This window comes from Monoraphidium neglectum, assembly GCF_000611645.1.
Source record: "Monoraphidium neglectum strain SAG 48.87 unplaced genomic scaffold scaffold00297, whole genome shotgun sequence".
Classification (NCBI taxonomy): Eukaryota; Viridiplantae; Chlorophyta; class Chlorophyceae; order Sphaeropleales; family Selenastraceae; genus Monoraphidium; species Monoraphidium neglectum.
This window is the reverse complement of record NW_014013331.1, coordinates 10,436-31,960: the sequence shown is the minus strand read 5'-3', so window position 1 is coordinate 31,960 and position 21,525 is coordinate 10,436. Positions and strand designations below refer to the sequence as shown.

At 66.4% G+C, this 21,525-nt stretch overlaps 5 protein-coding genes across 5 annotated transcripts; all 5 read right to left on the bottom strand.

Moving 5' to 3' along the window:
• Nucleotides 1–327: 327 nt before the first annotated feature.
• MNEG_2591 (hypothetical protein) lies at nt 328–1,916 on the bottom strand (the record flags this gene model as incomplete). The annotated part of the gene is made up of 5 exons (XM_014048939.1): nt 328–362; nt 635–792; nt 992–1,495; nt 1,648–1,748; nt 1,881–1,916. 5 exons carry the CDS (start codon nt 1,914–1,916, stop codon nt 328–330), a joined length of 834 nt encoding a protein of 277 aa, XP_013904393.1.
• Nucleotides 1,917–3,325: 1,409 nt separating this feature from the next.
• MNEG_2590 (hypothetical protein) lies at nt 3,326–5,365 on the bottom strand (the record flags this gene model as incomplete). The annotated part of the gene is made up of 5 exons (XM_014048938.1): nt 3,326–3,417; nt 3,772–4,115; nt 4,358–4,509; nt 4,943–5,031; nt 5,287–5,365. The coding sequence occupies 5 exons, from the start codon at nt 5,363–5,365 to the stop codon at nt 3,326–3,328; spliced, it is 756 nt and encodes a 251-aa protein (XP_013904392.1).
• Nucleotides 5,366–7,237: 1,872 nt separating this feature from the next.
• Nucleotides 7,238–10,084, bottom strand: MNEG_2589 (Serine/threonine-protein kinase HT1; the record flags this gene model as incomplete). The annotated part of the gene is made up of 6 exons (XM_014048937.1): nt 7,238–7,477; nt 7,712–7,828; nt 8,100–8,384; nt 8,554–8,811; nt 8,949–9,250; nt 9,604–10,084. The coding sequence occupies 6 exons, from the start codon at nt 10,082–10,084 to the stop codon at nt 7,238–7,240; spliced, it is 1,683 nt and encodes a 560-aa protein (XP_013904391.1).
• A 4,221-nt stretch (nt 10,085–14,305) lies between these two features.
• MNEG_2588 (Uncharacterized protein ycf66) lies at nt 14,306–16,146 on the bottom strand (the record flags this gene model as incomplete). The annotated part of the gene is made up of 4 exons (XM_014048936.1): nt 14,306–15,004; nt 15,204–15,278; nt 15,537–15,788; nt 16,123–16,146. The coding sequence occupies 4 exons, from the start codon at nt 16,144–16,146 to the stop codon at nt 14,306–14,308; spliced, it is 1,050 nt and encodes a 349-aa protein (XP_013904390.1).
• A 1,262-nt stretch (nt 16,147–17,408) lies between these two features.
• MNEG_2587 (putative potassium transporter 2) lies at nt 17,409–21,320 on the bottom strand (the record flags this gene model as incomplete). Its single annotated transcript, XM_014048935.1, has 9 exons — nt 17,409–17,823; nt 18,069–18,228; nt 18,490–18,766; nt 19,071–19,314; nt 19,552–19,944; nt 20,179–20,229; nt 20,472–20,529; nt 20,760–20,949; nt 21,204–21,320. The coding sequence occupies 9 exons, from the start codon at nt 21,318–21,320 to the stop codon at nt 17,409–17,411; spliced, it is 1,905 nt and encodes a 634-aa protein (XP_013904389.1).
• Between the last annotated feature and the right edge of the window lie 205 nt (nt 21,321–21,525).

Sequence of the window (21,525 nt, the reverse complement as noted above, 5' to 3'; positions counted from 1 at the left end):
CCCCCTGCCTCCGCCGCCGCCGCCGCCCCCTCCGCCACGTCGCCGCCGCCGCCCCCATCCTGCCCCGCCTCTTCGTCTTCCCCATCCTCCTCGTCCTCTTCCTGCTGCCGCCGCTCCTCCTCTGCCTCCCACCACTTCTCGTCATCCCCCAAATACCCAACCCCTCCCTCAAGCACCGGACCTTCCACGTCCCCGCTGCCGCCGCCGCCGCCGCTACCGCCGTAGCCGCCGCCGCAACCCGCCGCGTCCCTCAGACCAGCTCGCACCGCCGCCGCCGCCGCCGCCGCCTCCTGGGGGTGGGGCGGCGGCGGCGCCTCCCTGATGATGTCAGCCTCCAGGCCGCGCGACCTCAGCGCCTTGTGCTGCGCCCGGCAGAGCTTTAGGGGGCGCGGCTCCACCAGGGTGCACTTGATGCCGTGGTTCACCACTAACTCAAACGTCAGCGCGCCGCGGCCGCCTGGTTGCAACATTCACGTGATTTTGGGGCGGCCGTTTGGGAAACTTGAGCTAGGAGGTCGGGGCTGAGATATGGCTGTGCCGGCTCGATCACGGGACAGTTTGCGTGACACACGCGTGACATCACGACAGCAGCTTGGGACGGAACGCAGCTCACCCCCCTGCCCCCGCAGCGCACCTGCAATGTCGAGCACGCCGGCACCCTGGTTGAGGGCGTCCCGGCCGAAGGTGCCGACCAGCCACCGCGCGAACACGCGCGCGCGGTAGCGCTTGCTGGCGGCGCCGGCGACGTGGCAGCAGCCCTCGCGCTCCGCGTTGGCCCGGCGCTCGGCGGTCCTGGCACGCATGGGATGCAAGGCGGGGACGACGGCGTGCGCGGGCAGTGTGCAGGCGTGGCCCTGCACATTGCTCGGAGGAAGACTTTCAGGGCAGCCTCAAACACGCGTGACGACGCTTCTCCCGCATGCGGTAGTTTGGGCTGTTGCGTCCAGCAAGCTGCAGAGGGTGCGTGTCCCGTCATGGCCCCCCTACCCACCTGCGCCTGACCCACGACTGCAGGACCGCGCCGCGCGCGGCGGCGGCCACGTGCGCGTACGGGCAGGCGTCCCCCTTCAAGCACTGGCCAGAGTTGACATAGAACTTGCAGAGCTGCAGCTGCGGGGCAGCTACGACCGCAGCTGCCGTTGCAGGGGCTGGCGACGGCTGCACTGCCCCAGGTGCCTCCGCTGCTGTTGTGGTGCCACTGTTGGGAGTGGCTCGTTGCTCCTGCTGCTGCTCTGCCCGCTGCTGCTGCTTCTGCTGCTGTGCCTTTTCTGAATTTTGCTGCTGCTGCTGCCTAGCCTGCTGGTCCTCCCCGACTGCACCATGACCATTCCTGGCGGCATGCTTTCCGTGCTGCCTGCGCGGCGGCACGCGAGGCGCGAATGACGCGCCTCCCGACACTTCCCTCCAGCGCTGCAGCACCTCGAAGCCGAGGCACGTCAGTATGGATGACTCATCATCCTGGTATCTGCCCTCAAACGACACCACGTCGCCGACCCTGGTCGCATGGGGTCAGACGTCATGGGGTTGATGTCCAGTTGGCGGGCGCGTCGCGGGGAGCATCATGAATGCTGACACTGTGCACAAAGTTCACCACTGACTGGTTTCAATTGTGAGATCCCACCGGCCTTATCCGATGCTGCGCCTTACCTGATGCTGTCCCTTGCTTCCAGCACCCGATCAAAGTGGCTGGCCTTGACGATCACCTCCACCCAGCGCTCCTCTGCGGCGGCCTGCAGCGACGGCAGCTGCTGCGGTGCCGGCGGCACCCCGTCTCCTGTACCCGTGGGCGCCAGCTCGGCAGCGCTGCGTGGCGCATGGCTGCTTTGGGTTACGACATCATAGAACACCAGCTTTTTACTAAGGGCCCTCACACAACACACCTGCCCGACAATCGTTTCTTGTCGTGGCTGCTCCATGCGTACGCATCAAGTTAAAAATGGCCAGTGGTATTTTCACCCGCTTATATGGCACAGGCAGACACAGAAGAGATTTCGCCCCGCCGCGCATCGTCACTTTGTCACCTGCCTGCGGTTGCATCAACTTGAGCTACAACACTCCTACCTGGCCATCACACACAGGCATGGCAGACAATTTGATCAGCAGGTCAAAACGTCTGTGCAGCATCAGTATGCCAGCCGCGGCCTGGTGATGGCAGCAGTGGGCTTGGCTTGATGCAGCTGTTGATTGACTTGTGCATTGACTTGGGGTGATGCACTGCTGGCCAGGTGCTGCATTCTTGATTGGGAGACCTTCTCAACGCGCACTACGTTTTGTTACCAGTCCTAGGCACACAAAAGGTTTCAAGAAGTTAAGTCAACACACAACTCGTCAAACACCAGCACGCTGAATATGCGCCATGCGGCACCGACACACAAGGGCGCGTCGGCCAATAGAGCCCTCGCCCGCCTCGCAGGCCGCAGGCGCGCCCCGCTCCGATGTGTCGCTTGCAAACATTCTGGTTCCTCAAGCCTGTGCAGGGGGTGAGGCCATGACGGAGCATGGCACATGCACCAGTATTGGCCGAAGTGAATTGCGCTGTGGTCGAGTGAGCTCAGGGGGTGGTATAAGCTCCGCCCATTGCTGCTGTCGGGTGGCGTGGTGGAGTGAAGTACAATTGTTGAGGACGGACGCCAGCAACATGCGGCCAATGGGTCAAGCGCGCAGGGCTGGGCGTGGTCCCTCGTCAGAGGAGTGCCCCCAACCGCCAGCCCCGTGCCGCATCGCGTCAGCCGCGGGCGTTCGCGCCGCTGCTCCGCCAGCCCCGTGCCTGCATGGGTCAATGTGCGCCGTGCCGTAGGCGTCACAAAAAAACGCGCGTAGCCCTGCCTCAATCAAACTGTCCCGGTCAAATCGAAGGCCCCGAGCAGCAGAAGAGCCAGGCTGCACACGCCGCATGCGGCAACGGTAGTCGCCTGTGCCCCACATGTGGGCCCTCCCAACACCCAAGGGGATCCCTCGCCTAGCCCCAATCTTCGGCCCCCGGCGCCCATGCTCGCCGCGGTGGCGGCGGCGCTGGGATGGCATGCATGTGTGTGCACGGCTGCGTGCGCCACACAGCAACGGCACGGGTGTATCGAATGCATTGCTCTGTGCGCGCCCAAGATAGGCCCTGCAAACACAACAGCGATAAGCGAAGGCTGCCGCCTGGGTTCTTGCGTCCCTCTTGGCGAACAGCAATGTCAACAGCAAACGCGCAATTCCCCAGTTCCCCTTCCATTCGTTGCGGCACCAGCGACCCACAAGGCGCACCCCTGGCGCATGCGGCACAGCCGAGTCGAGCGCACGGGCGTGTCGTCGCCCAGACGGCCGCCTGAGTCATGCCGGCTCAATTGCTGAGCTCGGGGTAGAAGTCAGCAGTGGCCTCGGCGCCGCCGCCTGCCAGCTTGCGGCCCGTGTTGGCGCGCTGGATCTTGATGTCTGCACAGTTCCAGAACTCTTCAGGGTCTTGGAGTTGATGGGTGGAGTCCGATTTCGGGGGGGGGGGGTCCGCGTCAGGACAATGTGTGGGTATCAGTCATCGGCTCGGCTTGGGCGCAGCCGCCGCGCGACACCTGGCTGTGGCGCGAGCCGGCTGGGGCATGCAGGGCGCGATGCAGCTGTGCACGTCGCCGCTCGTCCAGCGTCAGCCGGCTTCTGCAGCAGCAAGCAGCCTCGCCCCGCCGGTCCGCCCCCTGTCCAGGCCCGGTGCTCTCGCGAACAGCGGCGCACGGGAGCCGCTGCGTTCAGCCGGAAGCGGTGCCCTCATGTACAGCAACGCCAGCATGCACTCACAGGACTGCCCAGGCTGCCCGCAGTAGCCAAAGGCGACGGGCTTCTGGCAGTCGCCCTTGTTCGCCTTGTCGCAGGGCGGCCAGCAACGGGAGCCTGTCAAGTAGTAGAACTGCATCTTGCAGTGGTCGCAGGTGAACCCCTTGGGAAGCTTCCAGAAGGTGCGGTACACGTACATCCCCTTGAACTGGTCGCAGCTCCACGCGACGCAGCCCTCGCCCTTGCCGACGGGCGGCATCTTGTAAGTGCTGAAGCCGACCGTGTTGACCGGCGGCGTAAAGCCGTCCGTGACGCCAGCCCAGCCCTTGGTCCAAGGCAGGTCAAAGTCCTTGCCGCGGCCCTCAGTCCTGCGGGGTGAGGGTTGGGTCCGAAGCGCAAACTGTGGCACCACGGTCGCCGAGCGGCTCCAAACCCTCCAGTGGTGAGCGCGCTGCCGCCAGGCAGCCCCTCACGCTCTGCCTTAGGCTTCCTAGCAAGATTCCTGGCAAGATACTGCACAGTGACTTTTGGGTTGCTCGGACCTGCTGTCTGCAGCAGGACGAGCCTAGCCCCGCATGCCGCTGGGCTCGTTCAGAGCCCCGGGCCGCACCTCTCAAGGGTCGTGCATTTAGACTCGTCCTTGGCGTCCAGGGGGCACACACGCACATTCATGCGTCCCAGGTGGTTCTGAGCAAACATGATGTCGACGTTGATGGTCTGCCCCTCCTGATAGGTCTTGCCGATTTTGCCTGGGACGTCCCACTGTCGCAACAGGTTGTGCGTACGCGAGTTTTATGGGTTAGTGCGCGGCGGTGAGTGTCGTGCGGGCCCCGAGGGTGAGTGCATGTGTGTGTTTGTGTGTGTGCGAGCATGTCTGTGTGCGTGTGTGTGAGAGTGTGTGTGTGTGTGTGTGGCTGAGTGTGCGTGCTTGCATTCAGAGGTGCGCGAGTATGTGTGCAAGGGTGGAGGGTGCGCATATTGTTGTGTGCGTGCATGTGTGTGTACGTGTGTGCGCATGCACATCAACACATACCATTGTTGCAGGAAACAGGAAGTTTGCGCCTTTCGGGTTTGAAGCCCAAAGCCCAAATCAGAAGCCCCCAAAGCCCAAAAATGCCCAGCGTCGTGGCCCCCACCAGCTGCCTGCCGCATGCTGCGCAGGGCCCCATCTTTGTGGGGCGGTTTGCAACCGCACCTTGTTCTGGTTCTTGGCGTCACCACAGATGCCATTCATGTTGTGCTTGGGCCACATCAGCTTCTCGTTGTTGCTCACGCTCGGCACACCTGGGGTGGCGGGCAGTTGGTGGTTGAGTATGAAGGGGCCGAACGGCGCGAACTCCACTCAAGCCATCGCTCATACCTCTGCTATCTGTGCTCATAGCCTGTTCAAAATATACGTGCACATGGTTGCTCGAGCGCGCGCCAAAGCGCCCTTGTGCTGGACTGCCGCGCCCCGCCGGATAGGCGGTCTGCCTGGACTGCCGCCCGGCACCCGGGCTGCGAGGCAGCCTTCCTCTACCCCAGCCGCTTGCGGCTTACCTCCCGCAAACACGGCGTGCGGATTGTAGTTGTATCGCTCCAAATAGTCGTACCACGGCCGCGACTTCGGGTCTATCATAACGGCGTGCGCATCCGCTGATGGCAGCCATGCCGCCGCTGCCAGCAGGACCGCCGTTGCCGCGGCGACCGCGACTGCACAACCTTTTGCCATTGCCTACGCAAATGCAGGTGGTGGGGGCCTTCATGAGCGGCGGCCATGCGCCTGGCCCGGGTCGGCGCGCAGGAGCTGCACGGTTGTGGTGACGACTGACTTGTGCGCGCATACGCAAGGTTGAGAGCATGGCCGCCCAAGCTGCACGGGCCGTAAAGAACAAAAATCTGACGGAGTTCTCATCCTTGACGGCCTCCACGGCGCCCTTAGTGCCTTGCGAAGCAGAGGCGACCAAGTTACCCCTGGCGGGCTGACAGTCAACGCGCGCCTGTGCCGTGAACGCCCACAAGCACACTTATGCGTGTAATTCAAAGGCTTCAATACGATTCTCACCCGTGTCTGGGAGCAGAGCTAGCAACGAGCGCCACACTGAGGCTCGGGCCAAGAGCTCGAGTTGATGATATGGTAGCGAGTATAAGAAATCCCGACGAGATGACAGTGGCCGCGCAGTCGGTCGTGGACGGACACCAAGATCGACGTTGCAAAGGGCGGGCTAAGTGACGCGCGGGCACGTAAGGCGTTTGTGTTTCTGATTTGATATTTTTTGGAATTTAATACGGGTGGGGTTGGACAGGGATCGCAGCAGGGCTGTAGTATCCTACAGGAAGCACGCGCCTTCCTGGCTCCGGTGATCCAAGACAGACACGAGCACAGTCGTACGATGTGCAACCCGCGCCGCCCCTGAAAATGCTTTGGATGTTGACAGATCCTTTCGTTCCGCCCTGCATCGCTGGGTCCCTTCTACAACACAAACTGGCAGTTGGTTGGTTTCATGGCGCGCTGCGGCTCAGCGACTTTTGTTGGGACCTGGGCTGCCAATGACATCCAGAGTCCAAGCGTGTTGCAATCATGAGCAAGCGTTTTCGTAAAAGCACGAGCACGTGTGTTTCGTCTGGGTATGGGATGTGTGCATGCATGGGCACCCACCCCTCCGTGATGCCTGCGACGCCGGGGGTTGGCCTCATAGAGCGACGCCTCCATCGGCACATGGAAACGCTACCGGCAGTAGGACGGGGTGTTGCTGTTGCAGGCCAGACGGCGATATAGGGTCACAGGTACCATGGGGTTCCATCAAAGGCACACATAGAGATGGCGAGGGAAATCGCACAAAGCGCACAGGGCATCGTCGCTCCAACCAACAGAAGACAATAAAACTCCCGCTTTGCCTCATACAGGATTCTGTGCAGTACGGCAGAGCAGTCAGTACAGGTGTCAAAGCCGGGATTTTTGTGTCGGGCCCCGTCAGACTCTTGACGGCTGAAGCACGCAGGCACAAGCGGCCGCAGCCCGGCATCCACACAACCCCGTGTTCTGAGTTGAGCGACAGGGCCAAACGGTGACGTCACTGGCGTCAGTGACCCGGAAATGGCAGGTCTAGACGCCAGCCCCATCTCAAAATTGGTGTTGCGGTCTCGACACCGAAGCAGCGCGCGGCCTGCACTGGATGCCAACGTGTGTTGACGCCGCACTGCCTCGGCAAGCACAAGCGGGCCAGCGACTGCAACGCAGCCGCCTCGCGTGTGCCACGGGGGTCGGCAGGCGCGGCGCGCTGACACGCGGGCCTGTCACCGGCGGTCGCGGTGGCCATCGCCTAGCCTGCCGCTCTTCGCTCCTCTCTCAGCTTTGAAGGCTGCCTTAGTGCAGTAGTACCAGGCCGCGATTGGTTCCACCGAGGTCGCTCCGGCTACCTGCAGCAACGAGTGATCCCGCCTGCCCTAGAACGCTGGCCTTTACCTGAACCGCCTGGGCTCCGCCAGCCGCCCAGCGAGCCGGCGGCGGTCACCGCTCCCTGCCAGCCTCCGCGCCGCCGCTGCCGCCGCCGCCGCTGCTGTGCGGGTCTGCAGATGCCGCCGCCGTCGCCGCCGCCGCGGCGCGCCGCATTGCCAGCACCAGCTTCGCCACGTCTGGGAACGCGGCGACGGCGCGGTCCTGCCCCAGCAGCTCCACCGCGAGGCGGTTGAGGGCCGCAATCACGCCCTCCATCGGCGGGCGGCACGCGGGGTCGTCCCGCCAGCAGCCCTGCGAGGATCGGGCGGTGCGGGTTTGGGGTTTGGGGTTTAGGCATGATGCCAGGAGGCCCGAGGCGGCCCGCCACGTGTGCAGCTGCGCGCCATCACACAGCAATCGTGAGTCCGCAGCTCACTTTGGGCGTGAGCGGCAACGCCTGTAAATTCAAGGCAAAGGCCAGGGTGTGGGTAGCAAGGGTGCCGGACCCACACCCCTTCAGGCTGCCCCAACCGCCGGATTGATCACCTGGCAGAGCTCCGCCAGCCCCCGGGGCACCCAGTCTGGCAGCGGCAGCATGTCGGCCGTCGGGCGGCTCAGCTTGGCGCTCATGAGCTGGCCGGGGTTCATGCCATGGAAGGGGGCCTGTGTGTGTATACGTGCGCGCGCGGGCGTGTGTGTGTGTGTGTGCATTAAAGGGGGTGCGTGCGATGAGGCATTGAAAGGTCACGCAGGGCCGTTGCTGCAGTGCAGATGGATCCACACTTCAGTGTATGGGTCCACTTGAAAGTTGCGCGACAGGGCCGGCTCCGAAAGCAGCCATCTGCTGATTCTTGTGAAAGGCGCGCCCCGAGGGAAGCAGGCCGGGCACAATGGCAGCAACCCTCCCCCCAAACGCAGGGGCGCGGCGCCCCACCCCGCAGGTGACGAGCTCCCACAGCAGAACGCCCACTGCGTACACGTCAGACTCCCGGCTCAGCGGCGCCCCCCGCAGCAGCTCCGGAGCCGCGTGCGTCAGCGCGCCGAAGCACGGCGCGCCGGCGCCGGCCGCGGCGCTGCCGCCGCCGCTGCTGCCGCTGCTGCTGATGCTGCCGGTGCAGCTGCTGCGTCTGCTGCAGCTGCTGTTGCTGCTGCCGGTGGGGGTGGGGCCTGCTGGGGTGCTGAACATCTCCATGACCTGGCTAAGCCCAAAGTCAGACACCTGCGTGAGCACACACAAAAAGGCACCAATAGGCCGGTTTCGGCCGCGTGAGCGGGCGCGCAGCTGCCGGCCCGGCGCATTACCAGCAATCCAAACGCGCCCCGTCGTCCTCGCCGCGGCGGGCCCCCGCGCCGGCCGCTCCGCCAACAGCAGCCCCCGCCGCACCCACCCGCGCGCAGAAGCCGCGCCCGTCGTGGCGCGTCGCGGCGGCGCCCTTCAGCAGCACGTTTGTCGCCTTCAGGTCGCCGTGCACGACGCCGCAGCCGTGGAGGTAGGCGACCGCGGCGCACACCTCCTTGGCGGTCGCAAGGACAAAGTCCAGGCGCACCAGGCCGGCGTCGTCCAGGAACGCGCCGCCGCGCAGCGCCGCCTTGGCACGCGCGCCGCGGCGGGGCGAAGGGAGGGGGCGCGATGAGGGCGCGGCGCACTGGAATAGCACAAAATCGGCAGAGGGACCCTCGTTCACCGCCGCTGCAGCTGCCCGGCCGGAAGGGCGTGCGCTGGTGAATGAACGCAGGCACAGGAGGTCGGCCCGAAAGCCCCGCCGCACGGGCGGCCGCCCACCTGCATGGTGCCCATGTCGCACCACTCCATGATCAGGTGCGTCTTCCACTGCGTCGCGCCCGCCGCGCCCTCCCTCGCGCCCCCGCCCCCAGCCCCGCACGCGCTGCCGGCTGCTGCGTGTGTGGCGCCCGCGGGCGCCTCCAGTGCGAGAGTGAACGATGTGAAGAGCTGCACAATCTGCGGGTGCCGCAGGTTGGCGTTGAGCCACGACTCGTACTCATGCCGCGCCAGCTCAGCGCCCACCGCCTCCGCAGGCGCCGCCGCAGCCCGCTCGGCGGCCCCCTCGCCCTCGCGGGCGCTGGCTGCGCCGCGGCGGGCGGCGCGGGCGCGGGCGCCGCCGCTCGGGGGGCGAGGCGGCAGCGAGGGCGGCGGGGCGCGGGCGCTGACGCGGATGACCTTCACAGCCACCACGCTGTCGTTCCATACTCCTTGGATTGTATTGTATCGTATTCGATTGGATTGGATGAGATTGGTGGGTGGCGGCAGCAGCGGTGGGATGTCGCCGCGTATGAGCGCGCTTGCGACGGCACGCTAGCCGTGAGAGTGCACACGCACATGCGGGTCCTCACGAGTCGCTGGCGCGTGTGCGGGGATGCGAGCCCAGCGCGCTCTCGGCGTCGGCGGCGGCCCCTGTCAATCACAGCAGCCCCCTCACCCTTGAACACCTCGCCGAAGCTGCCCTTGCCAATCCGCTCAATGAAGTCCACCTGCGGCAAGCTCGGCAGCAGCAGCGGATCTGGGAACGCCTCGCCGCCGCAACCAAACGCAGCTGCACTGGTGGCGCCGCCGCAGCTGGCGCCGACCGCGCCGCCGCTGATAGCGAGCGGCGCCGGGGAGGCCGGGGGCGCGTGGGCCGCGCTGGTGTGGCTGAGGCGGCTGGGGTTGCTGCCCCACGCGGCGTTCAGCCGGCTCGTCCGCCGCCGCACGCGCGGGCTCTCGCGGCAGGGCGACCGAGGGGAGCGCGCGGCAAGCGATGGGGGCGGGCCGTCGGCGCCGCCGCCCGCCGCGGGCGCAGAGACGCGGCGCTGCAGCACGGGCGGCCCCCAGGCCCCATCTACCCCAGAGTCGCCGACGCTTCCGCCACCGACGCTGCCGCCGTCGCCGCCGTCGCTCACGTTGCCCCTACTGGAGCACATTGGGAGGGCCCCGCCCTCCATCCCGGCGTCCGCACAGCAGTCCCCCGCAGGGACGCCCGCGGCCGCCGCCACCACCGCCGCCGCCGCGCGCAGCGCGCCGGCCAGGTTGCCGCTCACCCCACCATCGGCGCCCGGCGCGCCCGCCGGCGCTGCGCTTGGCCCCTCCACGTACGCGCCCCAGGCCAGAGAGCCCCGAGCTGGCGGCCCTATGCCCGAGGCGCTGCCGCCGCCGCCGCTGCCGTCAACATGATTGTGAGATGACGAGGCAAGAGGGCTGCTGCGGCCGCCGAAATCGGGCACGTGCGGCGAGCTCGCACCGTCCCTCCCGCCGTCGCCGCCGGCGGCCGGTGCTTGGGATGTCGGGCCGCTGGTGCTGCTGAACCCGCTGCTTGGCCCCTCCCAGCTGGCGCAGGGCAACAAGGGTGGCATGCACGGCACGCCTACGTGCGAGGCGTCGGCGGAGGCGTCGGCGGCGGCCGCCGCCTCGCCGGCCGGCGCGCGCGAGGCGGCGGCGTGCTCCTGCAGCGGCGTCGCCTCGCGTGAGGACGGGCCGCCGTCGCCGCCACCGGCGGCGTGGGGCTGCCGGTGATGCTGGTGCCGCTGCTGATGGTGTGGCTCCGACCTGCGCCGACGGCCCCCGTGCTGTCCGCCGCCCCGCAGGCTCCCGCCGCCGCCCTCGCTCGCCGGCACACGGCGGCGGCCGCCGTCAGCGGCGTTGGGCGCGGTTGCATGGCAGCCGCGGCTAGTTGGCGCCAAGGGTGAGGCTGCCAGGGGCACCCCCAGGTCGAGGCTGCCGGCTGCATGGGCCTGGCAGAGCGCCATGAGGCTGGAAGTCGAGCGGACAGGGGTGCCTGGGCACGAAGGGCTCCCTGCATCCCCTCCGCCGGCGCTGCGGGACGAGGGGCGAGGCGGGGTGGGGGTGCGATTGACCTTGGGTCAACGCTCACACGCAGTCAAAACAGTCAACATCCAACAAACCCACATGCAACAAGGCCCCAGCATACAGGTTAGCCAGACCCCGGGCGGCGCAGGGCCCCAGCTTCCGCCAAACCTGTGCTGGTGGCGCGGCGACGCAAAGGGCGACCGCCCCGCGCGCGCGCCGCCGAGCGGCGACATGGCGGCGCTGTACTTGAAGCCCAGCAGCTTGGCCGCGCCCACGGGCGGCCCCCAGTGGGAGCTGAGGACGTTGTCAGCGTTGATCTCTCGGATGCAGCTGTCGTCACTGGCAACCGACAGCGCCTCGTCAGCGAGCGACCCGACGCACAAGCTGTGGACGCCGCCGCCGCCACCGAAGCTGCCACAGGAGAAGCTGCCACATGGCGCCGGCGCGCCATCCGGGCAGCACGCCGCGGCGCCGGGGCAGAGTGGGTGGGAGTGGTGCTGCTGCAGCTGGCCGCCAAACAGGTTGCGCGCACAGCAGGGCTGGCTGCCAGGCATGCTGGTCGACCTGACGACACCCGCGCCCAAGGACCCTGAGCAGCTGCCGCCGCCGCAGCTGGAGAAGCTGCCGGAGCCGCCCCCCAGCCGACCCTCCCCGCGGACCCTCCCTAGCGAACTCAGCCGCTGCAGCGGCGCGGCGGCAGGGGCGACGGCGGCCCCCAGGCTGCCGCATCCCGCCCCCCAGTGCTGCTGCGCCGGCCCCAGACCGCTGGCGCTGCCCGTCGTGCAGCGCCTGCCACGTGAGAAGCCGCCTCGCGCACACGTGGCTGCGGGGACGGGGGAGCTGCAGCCGACGGGCTGCGGCCAGCCGCCGCTGCTGCTGCAGGTCACCCCGTCGTCCAGCCCGAAGCAGCTGCTCGCGCCGCAGTCAGAGCCGCTGCTGCGCCCGATCCGCAGCGGTGGCAAGCTTGGGAGCCCTAGCGCGTCGCCATCGCCGTCGCCGCCAAACGTTGCTGCCGGCTGGCTGGGCGGGCAGCCGTCGAGAAGGCCAGGGGGACCCGATGACTGCTGCTGCTGCTGCTGCTGCTGCTGCTGCTGCTGCTGCTGCCGCGGATGGGGCGACGAAGGGGATTTTGAGAGGGGCGGCAGGCCGAATATGCTGGCATATAAATCGTCCGCAGAGGAGCACACCCTTCCCGCCACCTTGATGCCGCGCAGGGCGCCGCCGCCAGCCTGTGGCGGCCCCGCGTCGCGGGCGGAGGCCTCCGCCGCGGGCGGCGGCGCTGCTGCTGCCGCTGTCGTCGGCGGCGGCGGCGGAGGCTCGCGCGCGGCCGGCTGGGGCCCCGGCCAGTCCAGCCCGTCCTCGCCGCATGCGCCCCCAGCGACGCCAGCCCCCGCCGGCTGCTGCCCTGCCGCGCTGCCCCAGCTGCCGCGTGCGTGGCCCGAGCCGGTTGCAACTGGCTGCAGAGCGCCAGCATCCGAGGGCGGCGGGGTCTCGGCTGCCGTGGGCTGCGGCTCGGGTTTTGATGGCAGACAGCTGTCTGGTACGACTGCCCCGATCTGCACCTTGCGTGGGCCCGCAGCTTCGCCGCGCCCGGCCTGTTGCCTCAGTGCCGCCGCCGCGCAGTCGGGCACGTCGGTGCACCTCAGGCGGCCCGCGGCGCCGGGGCGCGCGCGGCGCGTCAGCAGCGCTTGGGGCTCCTTCGCGCGTGCCGCCGCGCGGGCGTCAGGGGCCGGGCCGGCGCGGGGGGCGTGTTCATCGGGGGCGGCCGCCGCGTCGCTGGTCTCAGCATGGTCGCCCTAGTAGTGAGAGCAGGAAGCGAGCCATGCAAGAAAATCACATGGCGAGGGCGAGCTGAGGGGCTCGTCAGGCCCTCAAAACTGAGGAGTTCCAGCCGCCTGCTGCGCTGCGCTGCGGGGGCCGGCATGTTGCTGGCAAACTTGGCAATCCACCGGCGGAGGCGGCAGCTTCTCACCTCCAGGGGGCAACCATCCAATGCTGCAGGGTCGCAGGCGGCCTGTATGACTGCCCTTGCCGCATCGAATGCGCCATCCTGCACGGGAAGTGCAGTATGTGCAGTCATCCCGGTGCCCGTCGCCGGGGGCAGCTGCTCAGCACAGCGCCGCAGCGTGCGACCGCCTTGCACTCACCGGTTCGTCCCTCAGCGGGCTAGATGGCTTCTTGAATATGGTACCGAAAATGTTTTTGAGCTTGCGGGGCGTGCTGCCATCGTCCTGGGTTTGTGTTTGCACAGAACGGACGTCATCAAGTGTTGAGCATCGCCATGCTTCATTTAACGTGAAATAAATGGACTTGCAGACGATCAATTGCCATGGCCACCCACCCACCGCTGTGTTGACCTCAACCAGCTCTCTCACCATGCTCTGACAGCCAGCTCTTGGCAATCGCTCGATTTATAGGAGTCAATCGACAATCACCGAGTCGTATATATGCATCTTCAGTATGACGGCTGAACGATCTCCGCGGATGGATTGCACGTCCGTCGCCCTGCTCGTGCTACTGGCGAGGGAGCGTTGAAGCAGGTTGCATGCAATAGAAATCATCTAAGTAGCGATCTTGGCGGCTGGTCCTGAATGTTTGTGAGAGTCCCACTCGGCTGCTTCGGCACCCGGTGCCGGCACACAAACTGACCCGATTTAGTCAGAGGACCCATGCCACATGGGGTGTTCTGATCGCCTCTGGTGTTGCACGAATGGATGTACACTAGAAAGACATTTGGCAGCAGGTACTTGCTCTATTCGCCACGCATTCTAGGCATGCACGCGGCAAGGTGGGCTGCATGCAAACATCCTCGGCTCCCAACTGACCGCTAAGGGAATTGCAAAGGCCACAGCCGCAAATCTATTCATGTCTCACCTATGCCTAGCCCCGGCCGACCCGTCCACTCACAGCACAAAAAAATGCATACGACATGGTATCGGCGGCCAAAACGGCACAACCACCACAGCCATTACAGGAGACCGATCCAACCGGGCACCAACCCTGGCATAACAACGTATCGTCGCCCGTGCCCCGCGTATAGATAACCTCATGCACCATTTACACATGAACAGACATCTGGTGATAGTGAGTGCCAGCAATGTATTGATGGTGGCAAGCTGAATCGTACAATTTGGCGAACGCGGCCGCAGGTTGTGCGCGACGGCGCAGGGCGCGCACGCGCGTGGGCACGGTGGAGCGGCACCTCAGCGCTGCCACTCTGCATCAAGGCCGCCGCAACGCATTGCTGCAAGCGGGGACCCCTCCCTCAACACCAAACACTGCCAACACTGCTGCGAACGACAAACGCCGAGGACCGGGGCAGCAAGCATTCAAGGACGCTACTGCCAGTCATCCACGGCGTCGTACTCTCCGGGCCCCCGACGCGCTGGCCGCCACTGCGGTCCTCCATAATCCTGCTGCCCCTGCTGTTGCTGCTGCGCCTGCCCCTGCTGCTGCCCAGGCCCGTAGCCGCCGCCCGCGCCCTGCACGTCGGGCCCCGGGAGGGCAGGCCCGCCTGCTGCCGAAGGCCCGTACGGGTCGGGTGCGCCGCCGCTGCCAAACTCTCCATAATAGGGCACATCCGGCCCGTACAGCTGCGCCGGCGGAGCCGCACCGCCGCCATAGTATCCCCGCCCGCTCGGCCCCACACCCGCGGCCGCCGCCGCGGCACCCGCAGCGGCGGCGCCTGCGGCGATAGATGCGTAGTCGCCGTCCAAATCGAGCCCGCCCGCGCCGCCGCTTGGGCCTGGGCCATACCCGCCGCCATCCACCATCGGGGCGGCCACCCCCATCGGTTGCTGCTGTGGAATGGGGTTGCCGTAATAGTCATATGCAATAGTCTCCTCCACGTACCGACCGCCCCACTGCGGCGGGGCCGCCGCCTGCTGCTGCTGCTGCTGCCAGGGCGGCGGCACTCGGTCCGCGCCGGGCGGCAGGTAGCCCGCGCCGCCGGCGCGGAAGTCCTGGGGCTGCTGCTGCTGCTGCTGCTGCTGGGAGTAATACTGGTCGGCCGGCGGCGGCAGGAGCGGCTGGTCCTCCTGCAGATGATAATGATGATGACAGATGCAGCGCGCGCACAGCTCAGTAGTCAACATGCCAGATGCTGCCCTTGTGCAGCAGAGTAGCGAGCGAACGCGTCCGTGTCTCGCACTGTACCCAGGCTGAGTGCATGCGCCGGCCCATGCGCATAGGCGCGTCAGCGCTGCGTTCGTCGCGCAGGCCATGATAGGAGCTCACCTCCTCATCCTGCACCTGCGCCCTCAGCTTGAACGCCTCGAGGCCGTACCACACCGCGACAGACGTGGTGAGCGCCTGGCGGCGCGGCGGCGAGCGAGCAGATGGGCATGCGTGCGAGTTGCGGGTGGGGGTCGCAGGGTAACGGCGACGGCGCGCGGCTCCCCTCTGGTTGAAGATTGGCTGGGGAGAAGCGTGCCCTGGTGTGGTGTGAGAGCGTTCGCTGCGGCGCCGCGCGCCTCTCGCGTGGGTGCAACTGCTGCAAGCAACTCCCCTCTCCCGCCCCGCCATGACGGCGAGGCCGTGAGAACCGCCTCGCTGCAGCTGCCGCCGCACCTGGCAAAGCAGCAGCAGCGGGTCGAGGCGCCAGCCTTGAAATATCAGCGTGCTGCCCACAATCGACACCATGGCCGCCACCACGATGTCGGCGTCGCGCGACACGCGCCGCTGCAGGTTGCGCGTCTGCAGCAGCGCGATGCCGCAGCCGATCAGCGCCGTGCCGAGCACCAGGCTGGGGCTGGCGAAATCGACGTTGACCATCGCTAGCGGCAGGTGGGCCGCGGAGGCCGCCGCGAACGACAGCAGCGGCTGGGATGCGGCGGCGGCGGCCGCGGCGGAAAGGGCGAGCGAGCGCACGCTGCGTCGTGCCGCCCAGGGGTTCGCTGCTGACGCGCCGCGCCATGGGCGGCAGAGCGGGGGAGTTGCGCCACACCGCCGTGCCAAGGCCACTGGTCCTGCTGCCACGCCAATTGGGCATGCCTGCGGTCATCGAGCGCGTGATTGTGCGCTTTGGTGCGCGCTGCGTGTTGGAGGCGACGGTGTGCGGCGGCCGCATGCCATGGCTGAACCCCAGCTGCCTGATACAACCATACAAACACAACAGACGCTTGTACTATTGACCGCGCCGACCAACGGCGCTCACCTGGCGGATGGCCATGCCACGCATGTTTACGGGTTCGCGTGAGCTGCCCCTGATCGAAGGTGTTATAAATGAAACACTTGGCTTGTGTTTCGCTCGCTCAGCTCTCAACGATCAGCCAGCGGAGGCAAGATCGATGCGCTGGGCTTTGACAGCGCACAGCAGCAACACCGTATCGAGCCTAAGTCTCTGAACGAGCGATACCCACATCAGCCAATGTGGCACTGTTGAGCCCTTGCATGCACAACTGTGCGGTGTTCGCAATCCCACGCTTGGGGCACCGTCAAAGCTGAACCTCGGCCGCTGCCTAGTGTGCGCGAATCCAAGTTGCCGCCTTGTGCCATGTAGAGCTCCCCACACCGCAGCCGTGGCGACAATCTCATGTGTCAATGTGGCAGAGGGGCCCTGATTGCTGCTCAAGCAGCAACAAGCACCCACTCGTGAAGCAGTTGCTTGCCCCTCTGACAGCACTTGCCAAGCCTGCAGGCAAGAACCTGCAAGACCCTTGTCTACTGAATGTGCCGGCAACTCAATGCTGGAGTTGCCAAATGTCGCTGCAGCAGCAGTATTGCAGGCGCTGCCGCGGAGCTAGCATGCCGCTGCAGTGGGCTACCAAGCACACAGGCACAGTGTGAGCGGGCGCAAATGTGCATGACGAGGCTGCTAGGCATTCGTCCCATGTCAGCCCTGAAGCCCTGTACATCCACCCTCGAAAGACCCAACAGCATGGTTACAGAGGTGGTTTGTGATGGTGGTGGTGAGAAACAGCTTGGTGGAAGTTGAGAAGGTGGTGATAAAGGGCTTGGTTGTGCTTGCAACGTACCAAGCAGCCTGCGACTCAATCCAGAGTGCGTGCAACGGTGGCACAAGCCTTCCCGCTTCCCGATACATGCATCCGAAAGGAATCCAGGTGGAAATTATCAAAATCTGAAGTGGCAACTGACAAGGCTGTTCAGAGGGCAAGCCTCTGCAGTTGCATATGGTGCACGCAAATGTGTTGTTGATGATTGTGTGAAGGCATGCGTGTGTATATCTTGCCCAACTTCATCCACTCAACCCCACCAACTCAACCCATCCGCCACCCACCCCTTCATGTTGTATCAGTCCCTGCAACCCACCCTGCCCATGACCACCTGCCGAGAAATCGAGATCAAATTTGCCACGGCGATTGTGCGAACACCACCCCACTTGCTCCCTTGCAGCCGCATAATAAATTGAGCGCGCCTAGCTGGCGGCCCGCACCCTTCGGCACATCATCGCCAGCGCCTCAAAGCCGCATCGTCAGCGCCTCACAGCCGCATCGTCAGCGTCACCTCCACGACCTGCCCGTCCGGCAGCTGCCACGCGCGCGTCGCCGGCTGCGTGTTGTTCGCGATCGCGCCGTACGCCTGCACCACGCCGCGACGAAGCAGGTTCCAGCCCGCCTCCCGGCCCAGGACGCGCGTGCCGCCGACGACGTAGACAGTCCGCTGGCGGTAGCAGTCCAGCAGCACGCCCACCTCGTCCAACTGCCGGCGGCTCAGCCCACCGGGGGCGATCCCGGGAGCCCCCGCGCTGGCCGCACGGGCCATGATGGACGGGACCGAAAGCGGCGGCCCGGCGCCGCCGCCAGAGGTCGAGACGCCAAAGGACTCGGGGCCGCCCCCGAGCGTAGGCTGTCCGCCGCGGCGGCGGTGCGGGAGGGACTGCTCGCGGTACTGCCACCTGAGGGGAAGGGTGGGAGGTTTGAAAACACCACGCATCAGTGTCTGCTGCTGACCGCGAAGGGTAAAAGAAAGGAGCTGCAGACTGACAGGCAAGGCCGGGCGCAGCCGTCGGCCCCAGTGCCTTGTGCCTGGCGGCTCTGACGCCGGGGCAGCCGTGCTGGCGGCCAGACCCGGGCACACAGCCACCCTAATCGTTGCTTCAGCAGCCGCACCGTGTCCGCCCAAGCAGCCCCAGAGGCTTACCGGGTGTATGACTCGCGACCCAGCTGCCGCGGGCTTCCGCCCAGCTCCGGTATGATCTCCGCGTGAGCGATCGGAGGCTCCGCCGCGGCCGTGTTGGGCGAGGCCAGGGGGGCAATAATGGACGCCACGTGCTCAGCGCCGTCCGCCGGCGGCTCGCCGGCTGGAGCGGTGGTGTAGAGGATGTTGAGGGATGGGCGACACCAGAGAGCAGTTGGTTGAGGTCGAGGTCGGGAGACGAGCAAGATGGACGCTTGCCGCAAGCGGGGTTGGCAAGGTGCTCAGCACTCGGGCAGGGGTGCGGAGGGGTCGCCCAAACGCCTTGGGGAACAGCAGCACTGGCACCCACCCCTCGTACTCAGGCCTGCCATCCTGACCCAACCCTAGATCCCTTGCCAGGGCGTAGGGGGCTGTGTCAGCTCACCCTGAGCAGGCACCGCCATCAGCGTCGCATCGTCATCCATTGACGCAGACATGCTGAACCACGCCTTGGCCGCGCGACCGTCCCCTCTCCCCTCGCCGCCCGCGGCGGCGGTTGGCGCCGCGCCCTCCCCCACATCCAACGCCACGTGGCCGCCGCCGTCGCTCCCGCTGCTCCTGCCACGCGCCGACCCTGCGAGGGGGCTGCCGCCGCGGGGCACGACCTCCCGCCCCTCGCCGGCGGCGTGGCGCACGAGGCAGCCGACGAGCTGGCGCACAAACTGGGGTAGCAGGGTGGGGCGCAGGGCAGTGTGAAAGGGCATGACGGGCACGCGAGGGCCGGGTCGGTTGCGTGGCCATCAGGAAAGTGGGGGGCTGGCCAGCCACTCTAGAGCAGCCACACTAAAGCAGGGCCCAAACTGCTGCTGCAAAGCGTCCGCGAGGCCGCCGCTCTGGAACCGCAGGCGTGGCATCGGTTTCCAACTTTCTCCCCGCAGCTGGAAGGTCGGTGTGCACAAAATCACGCTGTGAAGCAGCGCCCGTCCCCGCATGCGAGTCAGCGACCGCTGATTGACAACCACTCACGTGTGCCCCGTGGTCGATCTCTTCCATGTATCCGTACCGCGCGATCACGCGGTACACGCCGGCGATGGTCCGGCTCCTCCTCACTAAGAACCTCTCGGTGGGCATTACGTAAGGCATCGGCACGAAGCGCAGCGTGAGCAGCACGCTGACGCGCGCGAGGGCCGGGAGGTTGTTCAGCAGGTGGCCCATGACGGCGGGGACGCCGCTGGTGCTCTGGGTGTAGAAGATGGCGAGGCCAGGGACTCTGCAGGCGGTGGGGTTCGTGGCATGGTGGAGGACGAGGACTGTCATGGTCAAGATCACTGAAAGATGATCGTGCTCAGGTGGGAGCGACCGAGGGGGAGGCTAGATGGCAAACGCGGATGCAGGCTCGCGTGCACACCCCGCAGCGACGCGGAGGTGTGCAGGGCCGGCGCGAATTGGGGGCTGCAGGGATGAGATGCACATCGCCGTCCTTTTTGGCCCGCCGGCCGCGCCGCACCTGGCCAGGGGCATGTCCCCGAAAGACATCTGGGCGCGTTCCAGCTTTGACTCGCCCCCCGAAGCTGCGCCGCCGCGGCGGTAGGGCGCCGACACCGCCGAGAGCCTGCCCGTCCCCGCGCCGCGCGCGCCGCCGTCCCCTGCTTCCTGCGCGTGCTTGTTGCCCTCGCGCAGCACTTCAACGTTGCTTTTGGAGGTCAAGTCGCGGTCTCCCGCCGAATAAGTGCCGATGAACCCAGCGCCACCATCCCCGTCCGGCCGTGCGGCGGGCGGAGGCGCGCCGCGGCCGCTGGTGACGTCATCAGCGTCGTCGACAGCCGGCAGCTGGCGCAGCAGGCTGGTGTTTGCGGCGGCCTGCTCCAGCAGCCACTTGGTCTTCTGGCGGCTCCCGTACCTGTTTTGGTTGTTCAGGGGGCCGCAACAGACAGGTGAGGCCGAGATGCATCATTGGGTCGGCGGTGAACGCTGGGTTGATGTTTTGAAACGGGACGCGCAGACACCGAGTCGCTCTCGATCGATACGTGTTATCAACAAAAGCCAGGGGCCGCGCGTGTGACAACGCCGTGCGAACAAACCGCCTGCGCCCTCACACAAGGACACGCGGGCATCTGCGCCCGCCTCAACTCACCACCAGACGAAATTGATCGAGGCGACGAAAACGGCGATGACCAACGTGACCCTGCAAGGGTTTCCAGGGCCGCCACCGTGCGGCAGGGCATGGGCGCGAATCGTGAGCTTGGGCGAGCGGCCGGCGCGGCTGCGCCCACCTTGGGTTGGCCACAGCAACGAGAACACCTCGCCGAAAGGTGGCCGCTGCTGCTGTGCGTGCAATGGACGCACATCGCGCGGTGTTTTGCCTCCCGCAGACGCGGCAGCAACCCCACCTCGCCCCATCACCCCACCCCTGGCTGGCAGGCCCACCAGCCGCCCTCTGGAATCTTGATGGCATTGCTGCTCAGGAACAGCCCCTCAAGGGGCACTGCAGGCGGAGGGAGGGGGCAGGGGCCAGCAGCGCACCACAGAGAGGCGTGGGACGAGCTGGATGTGGGCACATGTGCGTGCAGGGCAAGGGCGCGACGGCCGCGAGAGCTGAGACGCCAGCAAGTGCTGACATGCAAGTGGCCGCGGCAATAACAGGCAGAGCACGTGCCAGCTGGCCCCTGGGCCGGCGCGGCCAGAAGGTGTGGGGAGGGCCCTGGCGACACCCACCAAAGAAAGCAAGGTACAGCCCGACAAGGATAGGATTGATGTCGTAGCACGCCACCATTACTAGTGCCGAAAGGAATGTGGTGACAAACATGACCGTCATGACGGCGACGCCGTACGCGTGGCCCATGGCGGTAGTGTCTTGGAAGCCCGCAACCATGGCGACGCAGCCAATGAGGAGCATGAAATTGATCTGGAGGGTAGTTGGGGGCCGCCACATGGTCATGCACGCGCGCATTGGCTTTCGTGAGAGGGCGTGCGCCGTATTCGGCCGAGACCGTGTGGCTATGCATCCGTCCAGGCAGCAGTCAGGGTGCAAGAGGCACGCCGCAGAGCGCGACGCCGCATGGAACGGCTGTGCTTGTCTTGTACAGCAGCCCTCGTGACCCAGCCACATCCCATCCCGCCATTTGAGGTGGGCGCCAAGCAGATCATCCCAGATCTGACCTGTCCAATGTAGATCTGGCCCTCTTGCAGCTCGTCGGTGTGTTCGACCCTGAGCCGTGGGAACACGCCCAGCATCATCGCCTGCGGGATGCCCACGGACGCGCCGCACACAAGCATGTGTGCATGATGTCAGCGCATTCATAGGGGTCAATGGTGTGGGGCTGGCCCTATGCTCTGGCGGATCGATGGGCCTGCTCCAATGCGCATGCCCGCTTGGCGCGGCGGGTCCAAGTCAGCTGGTGAAACAAGCCAGGAAGGGGTATCCTAACCCTGGCCAACTGCAGCGCGGCGGGCCACCCGCCGCACAAACACGGACTGTCGC